We start from the raw sequence: 21883 nt of genomic DNA on the forward strand, positions 1-21883 counted from the left end.
GTGCTGTCGACAGCATCCAGTTCCCCACCCCGAGGACAACCCCGCAGCCCCCGCTTTTTGTTAGACCTCCTCCGCAAAAGAAGAAAAGCAGAAAAGAAAAAAATCCACTTTACTGAGTCACACCCAGCTGTAAACATGTCACCGTGAGAGTCCCGCCCCCCACCCCCAGGCCGCACAGTCCGCGATGAAATGACGGGGGAGCGGGGAGGGTCGCCGGAGCGGGTGCCAAGCAGGGCAGGGCGGGCAAGTGCAGCAGGCGCTGGGTGTCCGGGAGGAAGCCCGGGGGAGGTGGGGTGGGGCAAGAGCGGGGACTGGGGGCCCCGCCGAAGACCAGGGGGCCCAGGAAGCCTCTTTCCGAAGGCCTCCCTCTCTCTCCAGCCCCTCCACTCCTCGGAGGGCATCTGCTGCGGCCAGGGAGCGCCCTGACCCAGAATCCCCCCCCCAAAGGCATGTCCAACCCAGCCGTGTCCTGTTCCCCTGTGAGCCTCCGGGTCCGTTGGGGGCCTCAGGGGGACAGGTGAGGCCCCCAGCTCCTGAATCCAGCCCTCGGTTTGGGCGACTCCTTAGGGCGCGGCACGGGGTTCTTTCCCTGGGGCCTGGGTCCCCCCGTGGCCGTCCCACTGGAATGTGGCAGTGAGGTGGGCAAGGAGGGCGCTCGTCCCCTGGCCGCATTGTCCCTCCTACTGCCCGTGGGCAGCCCGCTACACAGCCGTCTCCTGGTCCTCCCGCTGGATCATCTGGTAGTGCTGCCGGTTCTCCAGGTAGGCGGCCAGCTCGGTGTCCTGAGCCTTCTCAGCCCGCTGCCGGGGAGTGTCTCCCTGGAGGAGCGGGGAGCTGCGATCAGCAGGGGCCAGACGCAGGCCTACCCCCTAGCAGGCTGAGAAGCAGGGGCTCTACCTCCCTGTGGCCTGGTCGGGAGGGAGGCCTCTCTGCCTACCAGCTCCTCCCCTGCTGGCTCAGGTTTCTCAGGGTCTGGACTGCGTCTTCCCAGGGACAGCCCCCAGCCCCAGCTCTCCTCTAGGACCTTGGGAAGGGTTTGGTTGGTGCCTGCATGGGCTTCCTGCCCGCCGTCTGCTCACCTGCTGGTCTGTCTTCATGAGCGAGGCCCCGGCCTCCACGATGTAGTGGCAGATGGTGCGCTGGCCCAGGGCCGCTGCCTGGTGCAAACAGGTCTCCCCGCTGGGGGAGCAGGGGCTGGCTGTGTACCCCATCCCAGCCCCTGATCCACCCATCTGTCTCCCAAGGGCCATCAGAAAAGGCACGAAGTTCGGGGCTCTGGGGCAACAGGGGTGGCCCGGGGGATGACAGATGTGGCCAGAAAGTTTACGGGCTCTGACTTGACAAAATGGGAGGGGTGGGGAAAAGGGCGGTTTCTGGGATGACCAGGGTCCTGCACTGCCCAGATACTCACTTTTCCTCCACGGCATCGAGGATCTCGGGGGGGGCTGGAGAAGGGGAGAGGGTGGTCAGAGAGGCCTGACAGCCCCTCCTCCTCCCACCTTGGCCCCAGGCCCTGGGCTCCATCGCCCGGCTCACCGTGGTCCAGCAGGTAGCGGACCACATCCTTGCTGCCAGTGCTGACCGCATGGTGCAGGAGCGTGCGGCTCCGCTCGTCTCGGTGCATGAGGTCGCCCCCAGCTCGGTGCAGCTCCTGGAGCTGAGGGCAGGAGGCATGGCAGGGCAGGGCCTCCTGGGGCCACCCCTCCTTCCCCCAGCTGACACGCTGGCCCACAGCCGGGTACACCAGCACAGGCCTGAAATGAGTGCGCTCATACATCTTACTCCCGAGTTGCCTCTGTGGGTCTCTCTGGAGCACCAGAGGGGCCTCTCACCCCACAGCCTGTGGGCTCCCTGGCAGCATTGGTGACCAGGCCCTGGAGCAGTGCTTCCTCTGACCTGCTCCTTTCTAAGCACCAGGGACTGGTGGACTGAGCTAGGAAGCCCCTACTAGGAGCCATCTATTGTGGCCTAGACAGAGATAGGGTAAGGTGGAATGGGACGATCACTGGAGATCCCACAGAGGGCGAGGATGACAGATGACAGCACCTGAGCAGGTCAGCTCTTGGCTCAACCCAGAGGCCTTGCTCCCCAGGACCTGAGGGAGCTGCTGGGGGAAGGAACTGGAGCCTGGAGCTAGTACCTTACAGAAGTCGTTCCTCTTGGCAGCCTCAATCAGCTCTTCACCTGCACGGAACACCTGCCCGTTACTCTGCAGTCGGGGTTGTTGGTGTTTCAGTGGACAGGACTGTGTCTGCCGGGCATGTGCGCCCAGGGCTGGGTTGGTGCGTGAAGCTCGAAGGCTGTGTTTGTGTAAGGCTGTATCTGGGCCCTATCCCCACCCCACTGAGTCTCCTGCCCCCAGCCAGGCAGAAAGGAGGGGCCCCAGAGGGAGAGGCCTCACCTTCAGGGGGTGCGGCATCCCCTTGCAATGACCTGCAACAGAGCACGATGTGCTGTGACCAGCTACGGCACAGGCCAGCTGCTCGCCCTCCCCAGCCCCAACTGGGGGCGTCTTCATCCTTTCCACAGTTTATTGAGTGCCTGCTACACACCAAGCACTATTCCGGGTACTGGGGATACAGCAGGGAAACGAGGCAGAGGAAGCCCTTGCCCTCATGGAGCTTACATTCTAGTTCAGGGATGCAAACAAGTCAAATAAATAAGGAGTTCTGAGAGCAAGGGTGCTCTGAAGAATTCAGAACAGGTGGTGTGGCACCCCTGCAGAAGGGGTCCTAGGAGTGACCTCTCCAAGGAGGAAACTGCCAAGCTGAGACTCGAGTGGGATGGGGGTGGGGGAGCTCTGGAAAGACAGGGGAAGAGTTGGAGGCAGTGATGACAGAAGTCCAGTGGTGGCAAAAGCCTGAGGCCTCAAAGAACCAGGAGAAGAGAGTGGGGCAGGACCGTGGAGGTGAACGCAGGGAGGGGGCTGGGAGCCCAGTTCAATGAGCGGGGGCCTGGGGAGAACCTGAGTTCAAAGGGATGCTGAGAAAGAAGCTTCTAGGTAGGGGAATGGCCTGGTATGCTCTGCATTTTTAGTTGGCCGTGGTGTGGAGACGGGGGTGGGAGGGCACGAATGGCTGCAGGGATATAAAAGCTGGGGGCCAGGGTGTGGCATGGCAGCCCTGGTGCCAGACAGGCTGGCGGCAGTGGGGATGGGGGGAGTGCTCGGGTGGTGGGGCAGGGGCCGCCAGGACTGGCTGAAGGATGAGGTCCAGGGGAGGTAGAAGTCAGGGAGCGAGCCCAGGTGGATGTCAGGCTGCTTCCCCAGGGAACTGCAGGGCTGAAGGTGTCAGGGGAGCTTTGGCCAGGTGCAGGTTGACACCATTTAGTCAACTGGTGGAGGGGCTGGAAACAGGGATTCCGGAGTCATCGGCTTACATATGGGACTGAAAGCCGGGGGATGGAGGAACAGGACACCAGCACTCACCGGGGCGTGGGTGAGCAGGGTGAGGTGGGGAGAGGGGAAGTGGGGGTCGGGAGGTCAGGCCGGGCCGATGCCCCCAGCAGCTCAGGGTCCAGGATATAAATCTCATCCTGTGCGATCTCAGTCACATAGTTGAGGTGCTCCTGTGGGGGGGAGGTCAGGGCAGGAGATCAGGGCACCTGACGGAGGGGGCCGAGGGGCAGCAAGGCTGGCAGACCTGGAGAAGCCTCTGCTGTGAGCACAAACACCGAAAGGAGGTGGCCAGGCAAGGGGCCCTGCCTGTCCCTCTCCCACTCCTTCCCATTCCTGACACCTCCTCCGACTGCCCAGCCTTTACCAGATGAGCTGGCACCTGGCCAGAGTGCCTTTGCTTCTATGTCTCCCTAGATGGCTCTGGGCTTCCAGGCCCTCCTGCCCACCCAGCAAGCCTTTGCTAGGTACCCGGCTGCCTTTCCAGCTGGCACCACGCTGTACTCTCCAGTGTGGAGGGCAGGGCCGCAACCCAGTCTGTGCACACACAAGTGTGAAGGCCCTCAGAGGCATGAGGACAGAGGTGAGCCCATCAGGGGAGCTAACAGGGAAGGCACCCCAGGAGAGGCGACCCTGGGGCCTGGAACCAGCTGTGGCTGAAGCAGGCCTGCAATCACTCACCTGGGCTCGGTCGATCCTGTAGAAGCGGCTGGCAGTGGTGGCTGTGGGAGAGAGGGCAGCCGAGGATCAGGGAGTGCCATGTCCAGGCCTAGGTCCTCTGCTGCCCCCACCTGGGTTCCCCTAGGGAGGGGACAGGAAACAGCCTGGCACTCTGGGAGTAGACTCACCGTCCAGGAAGCACCACTTGGGGGACAGTTTCTGGCATGTCGGGGACTTGGCTCCAGCACCATCGGGCTCCTGTGGAGAGAAGCAAAGTCCAGGCTGGGACAGAGTGGGGGCCAGGGAGGGGAAGGGAACTTGGAGTAGGGTCACCAGCACAGAGGAGGCTCTGCAGGGCGAGCTCGCTGCGGGAGGAAGGGGCATGTCCTCGCTTCTCGCCACCCTCTTGGTGGGCACCTGGGGAAGCCCCCACCCCTTACCTGCTGCAGTCTCTCGATGTGGGCGCGGCAGAGCTCTAGGTCACTGTCTCCTGGGACCACCACAGTGCCCAGCGGCACGGCTGGAGGACAGAGCACCTGTCAGCAGCTGGCTGCATCCCACAGCCCTGCCCAAGGGGGCCCCGACTGCCTCATCCCCTCCTGGCCACCCTGCCAGACCACCCCACTGCACTCACAGGCCTCCTTGAGCTGCTCCTTGTCGTAGTGCAAGGCCTCGTAGTCGTGCATGCTGACGCGACTCACCTGGATGCGCAGCTGCTCGGGCACCGGCTGCTGGCTGTCGGGCAGGGCCGGTAAGCGGGGGCTCAGCAAGGGCCCTGCCTGGATGCCACCCTCGGCCTGGCACCAAACCACGTGCCGAGAGAAGGTCCCGCCCCACTCCAACACCCCTGGGGCAGAGGGACAGTCAGCCCCTTTTACAGATGGGGAAACCAAGGCCCAGAGAGGGCAGGCTCTGGCCTCGGCGCCCAGGGCACGTGGCGGGGTGGCACGTACTCGCTGTGCAGGGGGGCGGCGCTCCGCCGCTTGGCTTTCTGCACCATGGTGGCCTGGTTGCGCAGGGCGATGCGGATGCGTGAGGCTGCAAGCTTGCAGGGCTCGCCGTCCACCTGCACCGGGATGGCCTTGGACGTGGTGAGCACCACCTCACGGCACTGTGTCAGCCGCTCGCCATGCCCGCCCACCTGCAGCGCGGCCTGTGGACACAGGAAGCTCGGGTCAGATGGCACCAGGGCTGGGGGTGGCGGGCCCCAGGCTCTGCTCCTTCCGAAGCAGAAGCTCTAGCCAGAGAACAAAGGTGAGAGTGACCCCTGGTCAGAGGGCAGAGGGGAGGGCGAGGCCCTAGGTGGGGAGGGGAGGGGGCAGAGGCAATGAAGGTGACTCCTCAGTCAGAGTGGGGAGTGAAGGTATCCCGAGGCATAGCGAGGAGAGGGGGTGGGTGCCGCTCTCGAGCCAGAGGAACGAGACAAAGAAGGAAGGTGAGGATGAACTGGGCTGCCGTGGCCCATGGAGGCGAGTGTGGATGACCCCTTCCACCTTTGGGCTGTGCTCCCAGGCACCGTGGGGCCAGCGCCCACTTACCAAGGACGTCATGGTGAAGCCAATGACCTCGAGGTAGCCGTCGTCATGCCGCTGGGGCTCAAAGTCATGGTGCTCCCCAGGGTGGCCCCAGGGCATGGTGCCTGCACAGTACCTGCATGGGCGGGCGATGACACGGGCCTCAAAACACAGTCACTACAGGAGAGGACAGCAGGGCCCCCTCCCCCCACCCCAGGAGGCCCCTCCTCACCTGGGGATGTTCAGGAAAACAACACACTGGGGTTTCAGGTCCTGGATCTTAGGAGTCAAGTCTGTTCCATCACACTAGAGGCGGGCGGGGAGGGTGTTGAGGTGCATGTGCCAGATGGCCTCCCTCCCTTCTGGCCCGCCTACCCGCGGCAGCCTGGCCCCACTCACCACCACTCGGATGTGCTTGGCCAGGTCCTTGGAGCTGCCCATCAGGAAGTCGGAGAAGGCTGTCTGTGGGAGACAGAGAGCATCACCATCTGCTGACAGAGATCTTTCCTTACCAGCACCCAGCAAGGCTCCTGGGGCCCGGTGGACACAGGTGGGCAGGGGCACGGGTGGTAGAAGAGGTGGGCACAGGCGGGGGTGCAGACCCACTCACCCCAGCGTAGAACATCTTATTCCGAAAGCGACTGTTGAATTTCTCTGGGTTGGCCTCTGGGTGGAGACAAGCAGGGGGGCCAGTGAGTCACCCCAGCCTGCCCAGGTGTGGTTGGGGGAGGGCTGGGATGGATGCCTTCACTGGCAGGAGCAGGGTCTGACCCTCCTGGGGACACTCCTGTGCCCACCCTGCCCTGGCCTCAGCGGGAGACTGCCAACCTCGAGACTCGTGGAACTCCAGGGTGACATGGGCATCAAAGCCCAGGCTGAAGTAGTTGTTGAAGACATCCAGGGGCAACTGGAAAAAGGTCAAGGGACCAAAATGAGGGCTGGGCCTCACAGATGTCCCCGCTCCAGGGGCCTTGTGTGGCCGAGCCAGCTCAGCCCATCTGTTCACAGGCCTTCCCTGGTCAGCAGTGTCTGCCTTCACCTGCCGTCAGGCGCAGCCCTACTCTGCCTGGTGGCTCCTGGGGGATTTCCCTGCATGCCTGGCAGCATCTCTTCCCTGTCAGCTCCCCTAACACTTCTTCCTGACATGCCATGTGGAACACAACAGTGGAGCGTGGTTTTGCTCACTGCTGAGAGTAGTGCCTGGCAGGTAGCACGCGCTCAGTGCATGTTTGTGGAATAAAGCAGCATCTTCTGGCCAGGCGTGGAGGCTCACGCCTGTAATCCCAGCACTTTGGGAGGCCGAGGCAGATGGATCACCTGAGGTCAGGAGTTCAAAACCAGCCTGACCAACATGGTGAGACCCCATCTCTACTAAAAATACAAAAATTAGCCAGGTGTGGTGGCAGGTGCCTGTAGTCCCAGCTACTCAGGAGGCTGACGCAGGAGAATAGCTTGAGCCTGGGAGGTGGAGGTTGCAGTGAGCCAAGACTGCACCACTGCACTCCAGCCTGAGTGACAGTGAGACTCTGTCTCAAAAAAAAAAAAAAAAAAGAAAAAGAAAAAAAAATTAGCCAGGTGTGTTGGCACATGCCTGTAAATCCCAGCTACTCAGGAGGCTGAGACAGGAGAATTGCTTGAACCTGGGAGGCAGAGGTTGCAGTGAGCTGAGACTGCACCACTGCACTCTAGCCTGGGAGACAGAGCAAGACTCAGCCTCAAAAATAAAAAAAACAAAAACAACAGCATTTTGTGAGGCAAGTACTATTATTCCCATCGTACAAGGAAGAAGTGGAAACTGGAGAAATGAAGAGACGTGCCCAAGATCCCAGAACCAGCAAGTGGGAAAGTGGGACCCAGTCCCCAGTGGCCCTCCCTGCCCCGCCCCACCCTGGCCAACTTACCCGGTCGGTGGCGCCTTCATCTCGGTCCTCAGGCCCTGCCTCGGGGTTGGGCTCAGCGTGGAGGTCCCAGCGGTCCAGCTGTACCACGTTCCCCTCCTCCACGTGGGAGAGGATCTTGGACACAGGCTCATCTGTGTAGCCCTGGGGGAGGAGGCAGGGACTGAGCCCTCTGTGGCTGGAGAGGCCCCGGCTGCACCCCCCTCCTATGGGTGCTTACCCCACCCCAGTTGAGGGTTCGGGCCAAGTCGTTGCCAGTACCCAGGGGCAGGATGGCAACAGGGGGTGGCGGCTTCAGGCGTAGCTGGTCCAGGGTGGAGAGGATCCAGCCCACCTGGGGGAGGGAGAGCAGAGGCAGGTCAGGCCCACAGGGATCCCGGCTTCAGGCCCAGCCCTGGTGCTCAGCTGGCCCATGCAGGGAGCTCACCGTGCCGTCGCCCCCGCACGCCAGGATCCGCAGGTTGTGCACTTTGCGGTACATCTCCAGCCTAGGCTCATGGGAAGATGGCAGTGGGGTCACGGGATGTGTGCTGTACCCCAGGAGTGAGGCAAGTTTCCCCCCACGTCCCCCACAAAACCTTGGCAAGTACTTACGCCTCCCTGGGCCCTCCCTGGCTCAGGTCGAAGACTTGTCGGGGATTGAGATACCAGAGGAAGGACTGGATGATCTTCGCACCCTGGATGGGACGGGAGCCGAGAGACAGGCAGGCAGTGGCGGGACGAAGTGGGAGAAGCACAGGGAGAGGGGTGTGACTGTGGGAACCAGGGCCAATAAGGGGTGAGGGGTGGAGAAAGGACAGGATTTTCTCAGGATCCCTGGGAAAGAGGGATTGGGGCAGAAGCCAGAATGGGCTCTGGGAATAGCTGCTGGCAGACAGGCTGGACCCCAATCCCCGCCCGAGCCCTCAGCTGAGAGGCAAGGCCACGTTTACCTGGTTGCCCCCACTCTTGGGGTTCACAAACACCAGCAGGGGCTTCATGAGCGGGGAGGGGGTGGGTCTGATGATGAAGGGTCTCCAGCGGCCCTCCTGGGAGACAAGGCGAGAGCCTGTAAGCTCCTTCTTGTCCACGACACCCTACCATCATCCTTAGCAGGCCCCCTGGGTGACTCTGTCCCCCCTTGTGTACCCTCATGTACCACCTCTGGGCCAGATCTTACCAGGCCACAGAGCAGAAACTGGCATCTAATCCTGCCCTCCTCAGAGGCCCCAGAGCCCACACGGACCCCTGCCAGCTGGCAGCATTAGCCGGGGGTGGAAGGTCTGTACCCTGAGCCACAGACCCCTCTCCGGCTCCCCTGCAGCCTCAGTCCAGCCTGGGACTGACCTCAGGCCCTTTCTTGCTGGACTTCCTCTTGAAGGATGCCCTCTTCTTCTTCTTGCTTGCTTTCAGGGTATTCTGCAAGGGAAGCAGGGGCGTTGGTTACAAGGTGGGCAGGCTGGGGTGGCTGGCAGACCCCAAGTACGTGGGGGGCATCAAGGGTACAGGAAGTACTCACCTGGGGCCTCCGTGCACGGAGGATCCAGGTGGGCGGGATGACCACGGCCGCGTGGACCCCCAGGGAGCACGGCTCCTCAATCTGCTGCAGCATGAAGCAGGAGACCTTGCTGTGGTACTGAGGAGAGTGAGGGGTAGGGCTCAGCGGGACCGTGTTCGGACTCGGGGACCCAAACCCAGCAGTGCAGGGCGTGGCCCTGAGGGCGGGGGCACCACTCACTGCCTGCTTGCACCATGAGCAGCTGATGGCCACAATCTCCTTGCTGTGGAAGGTGAACTTCTGCTGGAATCCCTGAGGGTAGACAGGACGGATGGGCACCAGGGCAGGCCTGGAGCAGCAGACCCAGTCCCTCTCCTGCTGCCAACCTCTATCCACCCAGAGACAGGGCCTCGCTATGTTTCCGGGCTGGTCTCAAACTCCCAGGCTTAAGCAATCTGCCTCAGCCTCCCAAGTAACTGGGAACAACAGGCATGTGCCACCATGCCCAGCTCTGAACGCATTTTTTGTTTTTAAGATGGAGTTTCGCTCGTTGCCCAGGCTGGAGTGCAGTGGCGTGATCTCAGCTCACTGCGACCTCCACCTTCCAGGTTCAAGCGATTCGCTTGTCCCAGCCTCCTGGGTGGCTGGGATTACAGGCGCCCACCACTATGCCCAGCTAATTTTTTGTATTTTTAGTAGAGATGGGGTTTCACCACGTTGGCGAGGCTGGTCTTGAATCTCCATCACCTCAGGTGATCCTCCTGCCTCAGCCTCCCAAAGTGCTGGGATTACAGGCATGAGCCACCATGCCCAGTCTGAACACATTTTTTAAAATAAAAAAAATACATATATATATATGTATTTATATATACACATATATATGTATTCATATATACACATACATATGTATTTATATATACACATATATATGTATTTATATATACATATATATATTTATATATATACATATATATGTATTTATATAAATACATATATATATGTATTTTTATGTATATATAAAATAAGCCTGAAGAGCAGGGCTGCTTAGCCAGGGCCCCCTGACTCCCTGAAGTTACCTGCACAGCACCGTGTGCATACTGCAGGCTAACTCCTGCCTCACTCGGATTTTCCCTCCTTCCTACCCCCGAGGCCTGACCAGGCCCCCATGTGCTCTTAAAGAAATTTACTGCTGCTTCCGAGTACCTATCACATTCATTCCCTGTTCATCCCACAGGCTGTTATGAAAGGCCTGTAGTGGGCCAGGCGCTGAGAATCAGTGAAGTGAGCCTCTCCATCTTTGAGAGCCTGCACTTACTGAGGGAGGCGGGCAAGCAGCAAACAAGTAAGTGAACCAAACAACTGTGGACTGTGTTAGGCGGTCGCCTGGAAAGCCTGGCTTCAAGCCACACTGTCCTCAGGAGGGTGGGAAACCGCTGCCCAGCTTGGTGCTTGGCACACAAGTATCCACGGAGTCACCGAATAAGTAAGTCTATACGATTCTCCAAAGGGCCACTTGCAGCTTCAAAGCAGGCCAGGCGTGCCACGTTGGAAGAAAACTTTCCTCCCTGCTCTCCTGCTAAGCCCAGAGACCAAGAGCAGGCCAGGGTGTTTGGGGACTGAAGGCACTGCAGCCAGGCTGAGAGTCAGCCCTGGACTCTGCACGCCAGGGTGCAGTCAGTGATGGGCAGGCCACATTGGCCACACAGCCTGAGCTCAGCCCCACGGGTGCAGGTGGCGATTTCCTCGGGCAGGGCCTCTCACCTTCCCACAGTGCCGACACTTGCCGTCCTGGCGTCGTCTGTGTACCCAGTGGTGCCGTACAAAGGTTGGCTGGGGGAGAAGTGGAGAAATTTCACCAGGTGAGGGGTAGGCGGGGGCACAGCCCTGAGGACGGCCCACATGGCTCAATACATCGAAGGTGGGGGCTGCAGGAAGCTCTCTGCAGTCCTGCACATGAGTGGAGGAGGGGCTGAAGACTCTCTTCATGGCCCAGGGGAGGCTCAGAGTCAGAGGAGAGCCAGAGAAGGCTGGGAAGCACCAAGAGGCACAAGCTGTCCCACCCCCTCCGCAGGCAGCGCTAGTTAGGCCTCCGCATGGCAGAACTCAGACCTCAGAGAGCAGCAGCCTAGAGGGAGCCAAGCCCTCTGGTGGCACTCCGGAGGCACTGCACAGAGGCCCATGCCAGAATCTTAGGGTGGCCCTGTCCCTGAGCACCCTACCCTGGACACTTACCTCGCGCACGTTCCTTGAGCCTGATTCACGGAAGGATGGCTTACAGCGGAAATTTATCTGTGAAACACAGCAGTGACCACCAAAATGTCAGAACCTCCCTTCGGGGTCAGGTATATGGTCACTTCCTCCAGGACAACCCAGAGTCATCCTCAAAAGGCGGGGATACCCTCATATCATCCCGAGAGTCCTTGAAACATGAGACACCTCCTGTGAGAAGCCCTCCTGCCTCTCTGCCTCCTCCTCACTAGCCAGAGGGATCTTTCCTTCTTCCACCCAGCACCCAGGATGAGGGGGAGGTTGGGAGCTTCGGGTTTGTCCCCCCAGCTAACATGGGACCGTGGTTTGCTCATCGTTCTCTTTTTTTTTTGAGACAGTCTCACTCTGTCGCCCAGGCTGGAGTGCAGTGGTGCAATCTTGGCTCACTGCAACCAACACCTCTCGAGTAGCTGGGATTACAGGTGTATGCCACCAAGCCTGGCTACTTTTTCTAATTTTTAGTAGAGATGGGGTTTCACCATGTTGGCCAGGCTGGTCTCAAACTCCTGACCTCAGCGTGATCCACCTACCTCGGCCTCCCAAAGTGCTGGCATTACGGGCGTGAGCCACCGCGCTCGGCCGCATCCTTTTCTTCCTTGCCCTCTGGCACTCACGACCTGGGCACATGCAGCCAGCCTGGTTCTCGCATGCAGACTTGCACTGCCTGGCCCCTGGAGACCTTTAGCTAATCTGTGGAACCCTAGCTCGATTTCCACCTTAGATGATCAGTGTACAGTGCTTGGGGCTGCATTTCTATTTCCTTTCTCATAACTGTCCCTACTTCAGCCTTATTAGAGGTATAAGGAAGTCTCACTTTACAATTCAGGGGCTGGGGAAAGCAGCCCGTGTGAGCCTGCCTAAGCCATTCCTAGTCTTACAGTCTCTCTCGTATGCTGGCCTGGGTTTCTGCAGGCTGGGGAGCCCTGTCCCTCCACGCGAACCCTTCTGCCCCTGGCCTTGACCCCCCTGCCCAGTGCTGCCTCCACTTCCCTCTAGAAGCACAGTGCCCAGACATGCCCCCAGATGCAAATGCACAGTGGACAATGGCCCTTGGGGAAAGGTCTCCACAGAAGCGGGGTGTAGGGGATCCCCCCAGCCACAGCTGAGTTATGAAGCTTCAATGAAGCAAATCAATGGCCTCTTCTAAGCGCTAGTTTGGACATGGGAAATGGTACAAGGGCCACCATTCGTCAATTCATTCCATTGAGTGATATTCAACGAACCCACTAGGTGCCAGGTTTGTTTCAGGCAGTGGGGATACAGCAGCTAATCAGTGAGAAGCCAGGATTCGAACGCAGTTATTTGGCTCCAGGGTCCTTGACTCTTCACCCCCGAGGGCTGGGTCGCTCCTGGCAGGCCATGTTTGTATAATGTGTGGGTGTGTGTGTGTGCTGAAAGGGCCTCAGCACCCAAAGGGCAGGGGTGGGCAAAGCTGAGCTACCCACCCACCTTCTCCAGCTGCTCGATGCAGGGCGTGTGCACCACAATCTTGCAGGCTGCGCACTTTCTTCGAGACACTGACTTCTGCTGCAGGACAGGAAAGAGAGGGCCCCTGAGGCACCAGGTAAGTCTATCTCGGAGGCTGCCTGCCTTAGCACAGCTGCCCTCTGTGTGCACTGGGAAGCCCCAGTCCTGGCGTCCAGACAAAGCCCCTGCACCCCTCACCATCCTGGGGCGACCCACAGCAAGGGTGCTAGGGAGCGGGCTTGATCCCACCTTCCCGGAAAAAAGGCAGCGGCTGTTGGCTCCACCAGCAGGGGGCAGCATGCCCCAACAAGCACTCACCAGCATCCTGGCTACACAGTACTGCTCCCCAACGTAGCAGAAGTCCCCGGACACGTTGGTCTCGAACCAGATGTGCTCCCCATATGTCGCTGACTCCTAGCCATGGGATGGGCTTGCTCAGCGCATGCTGGCCGCCCAGCCCTCCTACCATCAGCCCCTGCCCACCCGCCCTCTCCCAAGACAAACCCGCTCCAGCGCCCTGATCAACCCTGCTCTGTTTCGTCTGCCCCACTGTCCCAACCCTTCCAGGCTTGGCTCTCCCAGCTGCCTGGAGTGCCTCCACCCTCCAACTGCACCTTGGCCAAGAGCCCAGTGGGGCTGGGACCCAGGGGTGTTCAGGCACTCACGCTCCAGTCCACTGTGCTCCGGATCTGCCGCTCTGACTCGCTGCACGGGGCCCCAGGGGTGGGCGGAGGCGGGGCCAGGTGCTGGAGGCCCGACTTGGTGATGGCTTTCCTACAGAGGAGAAGACAGCTGAGGAGGGGGCTGAGCACTTGCTGACCCTACTTCTTCCCACCTCCTGGGGCCTCTGCCCTCTCCATGAACTTGGCAACAGGGAGGGCGGAGGAGCCTCCCAGCAGCCCCAGAGACTAAGAGGCTCCCTGCAGGAGACATGGCCTTTTGGGGTACGCTGGCTTCAGAGCACTGCCCAGAGTGTTCCCAACTGGGAACACTTGGGAAGAGCTTCAAGGCCCTTGCCCAGGCCAGACCCACAGGAGGTCACACCACTCGCCCTGCTGGCCACAGCTATACCTACGCGAGCAGGGCGCTCCAGGCCTGGGGTCCCGCCGCCTTGCGCCGTAGGGCTACCTGGCGCCTGCGGGACAGTGGGCGCACACGGGTGGGCAGCACGGTGCTGGCGGTGGTGCCTGAGGCTCTTCGGCCCCCAGGGCCAGGGTGCTGGCCTGAGGGCCGCCGCTGGCTGAGGCGCCGATAGTAGCCGTGCAGGCCCCAGAGAGCGTGGTCATACACGGCATCCGCAGGGAGCAGGTGGGAGGAGGCTCGGCGCAGGTAGCGGGGCAGGGAAGACAGCGGCCTGGCGCCCTGGGGTGGGGATGGCCCTGGTGTCTTGGTGCCTGGCTGGACGGCGCTCCACGCCCCGGCTGCCACATCCTCCTGGACACCCTTCTCCTCCTCATTCATGCCCACAAGCCCGGTCAACAGCAGGGGTGCGCCAAGAAGCTGGGCCCCCACAGTGGTAGGCTGTGGAGTGGGCACCTTATCCACGATGAAGCGGGGGTTGCAGGAAGGGGGCACAGTGCTGGAGCGCCGGCGGCTGGAACCCCGGGCCCTCACCCCGCAGCTCAGGAGGCAGCCCTGGAGCTGGGCGCTGGAGCGGCGCCGCTGTGCCAGTGAGGAGGAGGCCTGCCCAGCGGGGGAGCGACGCCGGGCCTTGCCCGTGGGCAGCCCCACACCGCTGGGCCGCCGCTGCCCCTCTCCAGGGCCTGGCACCTTCCACTGGAAATGTCTCCTAAAGAAAGTCTCCATGGCAGGCGGGTGGCTGTTGGGCACAGAGACCGGAGACATCAGGAGCTGGACCAGGCCATGGTCTGCCCTGCGTCTGGGAGCCCATTCACAGCCTCTGCCCCATGAGGAGGGAAGCAAGCCCCGAGGGAGGGAAGGGTCACTGCAGCCTCTGACCTCCATGTGAGGGTCCCAAGGGTGCTCAGGGGAGCCCAAGTTTAGAGCTGTTGGGGCACTGATACTCTCCCCCGTTGCGCCCTAGGGAGCCCTGGAGTCGTAGGTAGGTGGGTGCTTCAGGCTACCCCTTCTTCCCCCATCCAGGCACCAGAATCCACAGACCCCTGGGCCTAAAGGCCTCCACCTGCCCCACCAGAAGCTGATGGAAAAGAAAACAAAAAGAAAATGGGGAGTCGGTCTGTCTGGATGGACGGTGGGGCCCAGGGCAGGGCTTCCTACTCGCTGGGTCTTTGTTTTGCCACCAACATGGGGGAGCAGGTTAGGTGTCTCCCCCGGGACATGGCACAAACCAAGCTATAACAAAACGAGGCTCTCTGCAAAGGAACTCAGTCTTGACAGGACCCCCAGAGTCTCTTGGCCCCCAGCCTTGGGGTCAGGCTGAAGGTGACTCCTGGAAATGGACAGGGTCTAATGTGTAGCTCAGGGGAGACTAGGTCTCAGGGAACTGCAGAGTCGCTGTCTGGCTCACCCCGGGGAGGGGCTGCTCAGTCTTCCTTTACCCAGGGGACCGTGACAATAGGCTTGGGCCAAAAGCAAAGCCTTCTGGATTCTGGGTGTGTGCGTGCCTGTACGTCTGAGGCACTGATGGTAAGAACTTTCTGGTGCTCACCTGCTCTGTCTCACCTTTCTGAAGGGACAAGAATGGATACCCCAGGGTGAAGCTGGGAAACCATTCTGACTCTGCTGCTGAGGGAGCCTGTGACTGGACGTTCTTCTGAGGCCCTGATGCTGGATGCTCGGATACTCACAATTTCAAATGCTGCAGGGAGGCAGGAGCTATGGGCATCGTCCTAGCTCCCACCTGGACCTGGTCTCCCCGGACCCATCCTGAACTCATGCTCTGCTCCCTCTGCCAGCTCACCTCCGCCCTGCCTACCCTTCTTCACAGCCAGCATCAAGCTCCTGTGCCCTCACCTCTCCTAACATTAGGGGAAGGGCAGCCTGCTTGGCATGGATCAGGGTGGCAATGCCGCCAGGTACCTGAGGCTACCTGTGCCCCACAGCAGGCGATCTCCTGGGCCCTGGTCCTTGTCCTGGTCCTGGGGAGAGACTGGTGGGGGATGCATCCTAGCCCCGGGCAGCCACAGAGGTCAAGGTCACAGCCCTGGGACAGTGCTGCCCGGGGCTGACAGAAGCCCTGTGGTCCCCTGAAGGCTGGCATTAGTTAGGCATGGTGGGTGATGCCCTGGAAGCACCACGGACAGGAGGGAGGATGAAGGCAGAGATGATGGGCTGGAGGAGTCAGGCCCAGGCCCACGTCTAGCACCTTCTCCTTCCATTCACCGCACTCTGATTTGCTACTGCCCTGCAGGTCTTGAGCAGCTTCAGGCCAGGTGCAGGGGTGTTGAGGGAAGAGACGGACACGGTGGAGGTGCCTAGGGAAGCAGAGTTCTGCACGGCTCAGCTCTTGGTCTCTGCCTATTGGAGTCTGCAGCTGCCTCAGATGACAGGGAGGTCAGGGCAGTGCTCTTATGACCCCAAATGTGCCCCATTCAGAGCAGACCGCCTGGGCAGGAGGGAGCTGCAGGGGCAGGACGGCAGGCATGGGCAGAGAGTGCTGGGCCTCCCCCAAAATCACCAGTGTCACGGCTGACATTTACTGAGCCCCTATGTGTCAGGCACTGTGCTAAGCCCCTGGCAAACACTGAGATCATTTCATCAACCGTAACCCCAATGAACAGGTACTGCATCACACTGTTCCTGATGAGGAAGTTGACGCAGAGGTGGCCTGCCTAGGGTCCCCGGCCAGTCAGTGTGGAGCCAGTGCTGGAGCCCAAGTCTACCTAATGGCAAAACCTGCGCCCCAGAAATAGGGTGGGTTGCAGGGTCCTTCCTCCTGGAACATGAGGCTGGGATGGGGTAGGAAAGGGAACCAGGTAGGGAATAATAACGAACGCCTGCTATGTGACAGGCCCTGGGCTAAGTACTTTATCATCTCATGTGATCCTCACCACAGCCCTGCGAGGTAGGCAGGACCCACAGCTCCATTCTAGACACGGAGAAACTGAGGCTTCAAGAGGGCCAATAACATGCCATGGTCCCATGGCCAGTCAGCGGCAGAGTCGGGACCTGAACCCAGGTCTTCCCGACCTGGGACCTACTTTGTGTCGGGGAAGAGGAGCCTGAAGGCCCAACTGCCCCCTGCCGTCAGGGCACTGGCCTGCCAGCCCTCCCCAGGGTGTCAGCTTTCCCCGCCCGCCTGGTCAGGCCGCCCTGTGACAGCTGCCCAGCCTGGAGGAGATTAGTCACCCGGACACACCGCCTGATGCTAGTGTCACCCAGAAAACAAAAGGCCACAGTCAGTGGGGGGAGGTGCCGCTGCAACCGTGGGCGGCGGTGAGGGCTGGGCCCAGCTTGCGGCCCACGACCTGCGCTGACAACAGGGACCAGGACCCCCTCGAGAGACAAGGGCAGCTGGCATGTGGTCCTGCGGTGCCCGGCTCCACACACTGCCAGGCAACCCAGGTCCACATCTGTCCAGGAGTCTCCTCAGTGGCCGATGGTGCCGTCCCTCTCAGCAGAGTGGGGTGGGCAGGGCCGGTAGTGCTATGTGACTGTGTGCAAGTTGGCCCCTCACGGGCCTCAGTTTCCCTGTCTGGGGAGACTGTCAGAGTGGCTAAGCTATTTTGCCACAGGCTGTCCTGCTGGGCACCCATGCCTCCGTGCTCCCATGCCCCTCCCTGCAGGCCTGTGCTTCCTGTTCCTCTGGTCTCCATAGAAACCTCTGTCCCTGGTCAGCAAGAGCTTGACTCCTCACTTCCTATCTCGGCTGGGGTTTCTCCTGGGCCTTGCTGGAACCCGCCCTGGGCCTGAGCCTCTCCGATAGCACAGCTCTGCGTGACAGTGTCTTCTCACCTCGTGCTCTTGGTCACCCCCAACTCACCACATAGTATGTGCAAAGGTCACCCCGAGGGCTTCAACACCAAGAGCACAGCAAAATGGCTGTCCCTCGGTCTCCGGGTGGGGAGCCTGTCACACCAACGGGGACAGGATGGGAAAGGACTCAGGGGACCCCATCAACCTCCGGCTCTGGGGCCTGACAAGGACAGGGCCTGGGAAAGGACAGAGGAAGTCAGGAGGCAAGACCAGTGGTGTCTGGCCATGCACCCTTGCTGGACAGTGGCTGCAGCTGTGGGCAGCCGACCTGCAGTGGCTGCCATGGGGGCGGGCAGGCCGGAGAGCTTCATCGGCTACTGCTACAGCAGACAGGACACCCACCCTCCAGAGACCAGGCCATCTCACGCCTTATGCTAGTTTCAAGGGCGCTGGCATCCTGAATCTGCCATTGCCACCCTAAGGCTGATCTACTAACCTTTCTGAGCCTCAATTTTCTCATCTGCAAAATGGAGCTCACACCATCTGGTTCAGAAGATTGGCATAAAGGAGGTCTGGATGCGATGACGGAGGGAGAGTGCCTGGCGATACCTGGCAGACAGCATGGGCCTGGCAGGGCCTACACCCACCACAGACACCAGAGCATGTGATTGTGCTACCTCCTGGGGTTTGTCTGCCCACAGTGAGGCCGGGAACCCAGAAAGGGAAGCAGGAGTGCCCAGGGTGGCCACCACCCACCGCATGAGGAACAGAGCCGGCCGCAGGTCCCACATGGGTATCTGCTCATGTCGTGAGGAATGCGCTCTCTGCACCTGGTACCAGGCCTGGCCTCCTGAGTTGCTCTCACAGGATACCCCATGGGACTGACCCAGAGCGCCCACTCCACACCCTGGGCAGGGCCTCGTCCGCCTTCCGCTCCGTGAAGGCTGGGCATGGTGCATGGCGACCCCACCTCCAGCAGCCCCAGAGCAAGGGCCTGCAGCTGCCTCCCCAGAACCCCCTCGGCTCTGCTCCCACAGTCCCTGGGTCGGAGGGAAGGAGGTGGGGAAGCGGGAAGGGAGGCCGGCCCCTCCCCAGTCAGCCTAGAGGCTTGGGAGGCAGGGTCCTCCCTTCCCAGGCTGCGACTCACCACAGGGATCCTGTCAAAAACAACAAACAGAATGTACCTCAGGGAGCAGGTGGGCCAGGCTGGACGGTAAGAAGGCGACCAGGCCAGTGAGTGTTTACTCGGCAGGCTCTGCCCTGGCTCAGCAAGAGCTTGGTGGGACCCTTTTCCATCAGCTCAGGAACCGGGCAGGGCAGGCCCCTGGCCTAGGGATGGTGGGGCCTGGGTCCACCCGGATCCAACCCTCCCCACACCCACCCAGCCAGATACAGAGGGAGGAAGCAGAAGGCAAGGAGGGGCTGGGGGCCCCTTGTGACCTGATCTGGAAGGCAGGGCGCAGGCGGGAGCGGGGCAAGCAGGAGGGAGCTGGGGTCCCCAATGCCGGGCTCTGGCTCCAGCTCCAGGCTGGCGGCCTCTGCTGAGCAAGTCCTAGTTTGGAGAGCGAGCGGCCGTGGCTGCTCCTCTGCCCCCTCCCCCTTGTCACCCTCCTCCCCGCTGCCTGAGACAGCCGTTATGAAAATAAACCGATTGGTAACCGAACGCACTTCCTCTCCCAGCGGCAGCTCCAGGCCCTGCAGCAGGCGGCGGGTGGGCGGGCGGGCACACTGCGCACGAGCATGCCTCCCAGCTCCTTTTCCCAAGGTCCCCAGAGTCAGGCTGGGTGACAGCCCAGTGGCCTGCCTTCCACCTGGCGCCCAGTACAGCCCAGCCCACGCCCCAGCTCGGGAACGAGGTCTAAGGAGGGAGAAGTGGGAGGGAGAAGTGGAAGCCAGGCCCTTTTAGGGAGGGGGCCCCCCACTAATGCCCCTTATTTAGCCACCTAATGCCTTCTCACGCCCACTGGACAGGTTTTCTGAGGTCTGGGGAAGCTAATCACGCTGGCTCCAGACAAAACAACCACAAAAGTAAGTATCTGTGGCGTGTTTCACAACTTACAAAGTACTTTTTCACCAGCATTACAGACGGGAGGCTGGGTTTTTCCCCTGTGCGGACGGCATTACTGTCCCACTGAATAGATGGGGCACTCGAGGCTTGTGGAAGCCTGTGACTGCCCACGACTCAGAATTGGTTGAGCTGGGACTCCAGCATCTCGTCTTCTGGCTCTGCTAAGCTAAAGAATGCCCAGAAGAGACCAGTCCATGTTATGTGTATCCTGACCGGAATGCCACCCTCCCAGCTCCCAGTCCTGCCATGGCGCCCTAGGGTCTGGGGAGTGGCAGCTGTCCAACTGCCTGATCCGAAGACCTCTTTAAACTCTTTTTTTTTTCCCTTTGAGATGGAGTCTTGCCCTCTCACCCAGGCTGCAGTGCAATGGCGTGATCTCGGCTCACTGCAACCTCTGCCTCCCAGGTTCAGACGATTCTCCTGCCCCAGCTTCCTGAGTAGCTGGGATTACAGGCACCTGCCACCATGCCCAGCTAATTTTTGTATTTTTAGTAGAGATGGGGTTTCACCATGTTGGCCAGACAGGTCTCGAATTCCTGACTTCGTGATCTGCCCGCCTTGGCCTCCCAAAGTGCTGGAATTACAGGCGTGAGCCACCGCACTCGGCCTTTTTTTTTTTTTTTAAATGAGGGAAGGGGCAAGGTGCTTCCACACCCTCCCTGGGCACACCATCCACCAGGAACCTCCATGTGCTCAGCGACTTGAAAGCTCCCAGACCCCTTTCCACTCTCAAAATTGGTGAAGATCCCAAAAGAGTTTTGTTTTAGGGGGTGACAGCTATTAATATGTATCGTATCAGATATTAAAACTGAGAAATGCTTAAGATATTTATTAGCTAAAAAACAATAAGCCCATTACATGTTAATATAAACAACACTTTTATAAATAATTTTCTAAAAAAAAGTTAGCAAAAAGAGTGGCATCATTTTACATTTTTTGCAAATCTCTTTAATGTCTGGCCTAATGGAAGGCAGCTGGATTCTCGTGTCTATCCCTGCATTCAATCTGTTGTGACATGTTGTTTTGGTTGAAGTATATAAAGAAAATTCTGCCTCACACAGACATGTAGTTACAAAAAGAAGGAATATCTTTAACAGCCTTTCCAGGTAATTATAGATTTTCTTTGCTACTACACCAAAATATGACAAATGATAGTTTCTCAAAGGTTAGTAGCAATGTGGACTCTAAAACCGAATCAGGCAGTGCACAGTGGTTCATGCCTGTAATCCCAGCACTTTGGGAGGCCAAGGCAGGCAGATCGACTGAGGTCAGGAGTTTGAGACCAGTCTGGCCAACATGGCGAAACCCCGTCTCTACTAAAAATACAAAAAAAGAAAAAAAAAAATTAGCTGGGCATGGTGGCAGGTGCCTGTAATCCCAGCAACTTGGGAGGCTGAGGCAGGAGAATCGTATGAACCTGGGAGGCAGTGGCTACAGTGAGCCGAGATCACGCCATTGCACTCCAGCCTGGGCCACAGAGTGAGACTCTGTCTCAAAATAAATAAATAAATAAATAAAAAACCATGTCAATGAACTTTTCACTGGACTACCTTGCATTTTGAATTTTGTAACATCAAGCACTGGTCACTGGTGCTTGATGTTACAAAATTTGATGTTACGGATTTACTGAGTTATGCAGATCTTCCAAATGGTGACACATTTTATTTTATTTTTTATTTTTATTTTTATTTTTTGAGATGGAGTCTGGCTCTTGTTGCCCAGGCTGGAGTGCAATGGCGCAATCTCAGCTCACTGCAACCTCAGTCTCCCAGGCTCAATTGATTCTCCTGTCTTAGCCTCCCGAGTAGCTGGGATTACAGGCATGGGCCACCACACTCGGCTAATTTTTTTAATTTTTATTTTTAGTATAAACGGGGTTTCACCATGTTGTCCAGGCTGACCTCGAACTTCTGACCTCGTGATCTGCCCGCCTCGGCCTCCTAAAGTGCTGGGATTACAGGCGTGAACCACCGCGCCTGGCCTTATTTTATTTCATTATTATTTTTTTGAGACAGAGTCTTGCTCTGTCGCCCAGGCTGGAGTGCAGTGTTGCGATCTCAGCTCACTGCAACCTCCTCCCAGGTTCAAGCAATTCTCCTGCCTCAGTCTCCCGAACTGCTGGGATTACAGGTGTGTGCCATCACATCCAACTAATTTTTGTATTTTTAGTAGAGACGGGGTTTCACCATGTTGGCCAGGCTGCTCTCAAATTCCTGACCTCAGGTGATCTGCCTGCCTCAGCCTCCCAAAGTGCTGGGATTACAGGTGTGAGCCTCCACCCCTGGCCCAAATGTTATTATA

The 21883-nt window shown here is 59.4% G+C and overlaps 1 protein-coding gene across 17 annotated transcripts in view; it reads right to left on the bottom strand.

Annotated features, from left to right (window-relative positions):
- Positions 1-92: 92 nt before the first annotated feature.
- DGKZ (diacylglycerol kinase zeta) overlaps positions 93-21883 on the bottom strand; it is a 49204-nt gene continuing 27413 nt past the window's right edge. For 3 of the 17 annotated variants that reach the window (XR_004177531.1, XR_004177534.1, XR_004177536.1), the window contains exons 2-30: positions 13344-13452; positions 12997-13092; positions 12661-12735; positions 11176-11232; positions 10705-10773; positions 9184-9255; positions 8965-9081; positions 8793-8864; positions 8399-8494; positions 8061-8143; positions 7894-7954; positions 7687-7800; positions 7470-7610; positions 6397-6475; positions 6179-6234; positions 5968-6030; positions 5801-5874; positions 5593-5704; positions 5008-5207; positions 4689-4789; positions 4495-4574; positions 4243-4312; positions 4076-4116; positions 3428-3567; positions 2402-2433; positions 2141-2184; positions 1537-1754; positions 1080-1445; positions 93-818 (exon numbers count right to left, since the gene is read on the bottom strand). Coding sequence is in view for 8 of the 17 variants with exons in the window: in XM_031653468.1 (XP_031509328.1) it covers positions 793-818; positions 1080-1179; positions 1412-1445; positions 1537-1754; positions 2141-2184; positions 2402-2433; positions 3428-3567; positions 4076-4116; positions 4243-4312; positions 4495-4574; positions 4689-4789; positions 5008-5207; positions 5593-5704; positions 5801-5874; positions 5968-6030; positions 6179-6234; positions 6397-6475; positions 7470-7610; positions 7687-7800; positions 7894-7954; positions 8061-8143; positions 8399-8494; positions 8793-8864; positions 8965-9081; positions 9184-9255; positions 10705-10773; positions 11176-11232; positions 12661-12738; positions 12997-13092; positions 13344-13452; positions 13754-14643 (3525 nt within the window). In the remaining 9 variants the exon portion in view is untranslated. Of the gene's footprint in view, positions 819-1079; positions 1446-1536; positions 1755-2140; positions 2185-2401; positions 2434-3427; positions 3568-4075; positions 4117-4242; positions 4313-4494; positions 4575-4688; positions 4790-5007; positions 5208-5592; positions 5705-5800; positions 5875-5967; positions 6031-6178; positions 6235-6396; positions 6476-7469; positions 7611-7686; positions 7801-7893; positions 7955-8060; positions 8144-8398; positions 8495-8792; positions 8865-8964; positions 9082-9183; positions 9256-10704; positions 10774-11175; positions 11233-12660; positions 12739-12996; positions 13093-13343; positions 13453-13753; positions 18003-18954; positions 19924-21883 lie in introns of those variants that run through there. The other 14 variants (XR_004177530.1, XR_004177532.1, XR_004177535.1 and 11 more) reach the window with 10 other exon arrangements.

Source organism: Papio anubis, chromosome 12 (genome assembly GCF_008728515.1).
Source record: "Papio anubis isolate 15944 chromosome 12, Panubis1.0, whole genome shotgun sequence".
NCBI lineage: Eukaryota > Metazoa > Chordata > Mammalia > Primates > Cercopithecidae > Papio > Papio anubis.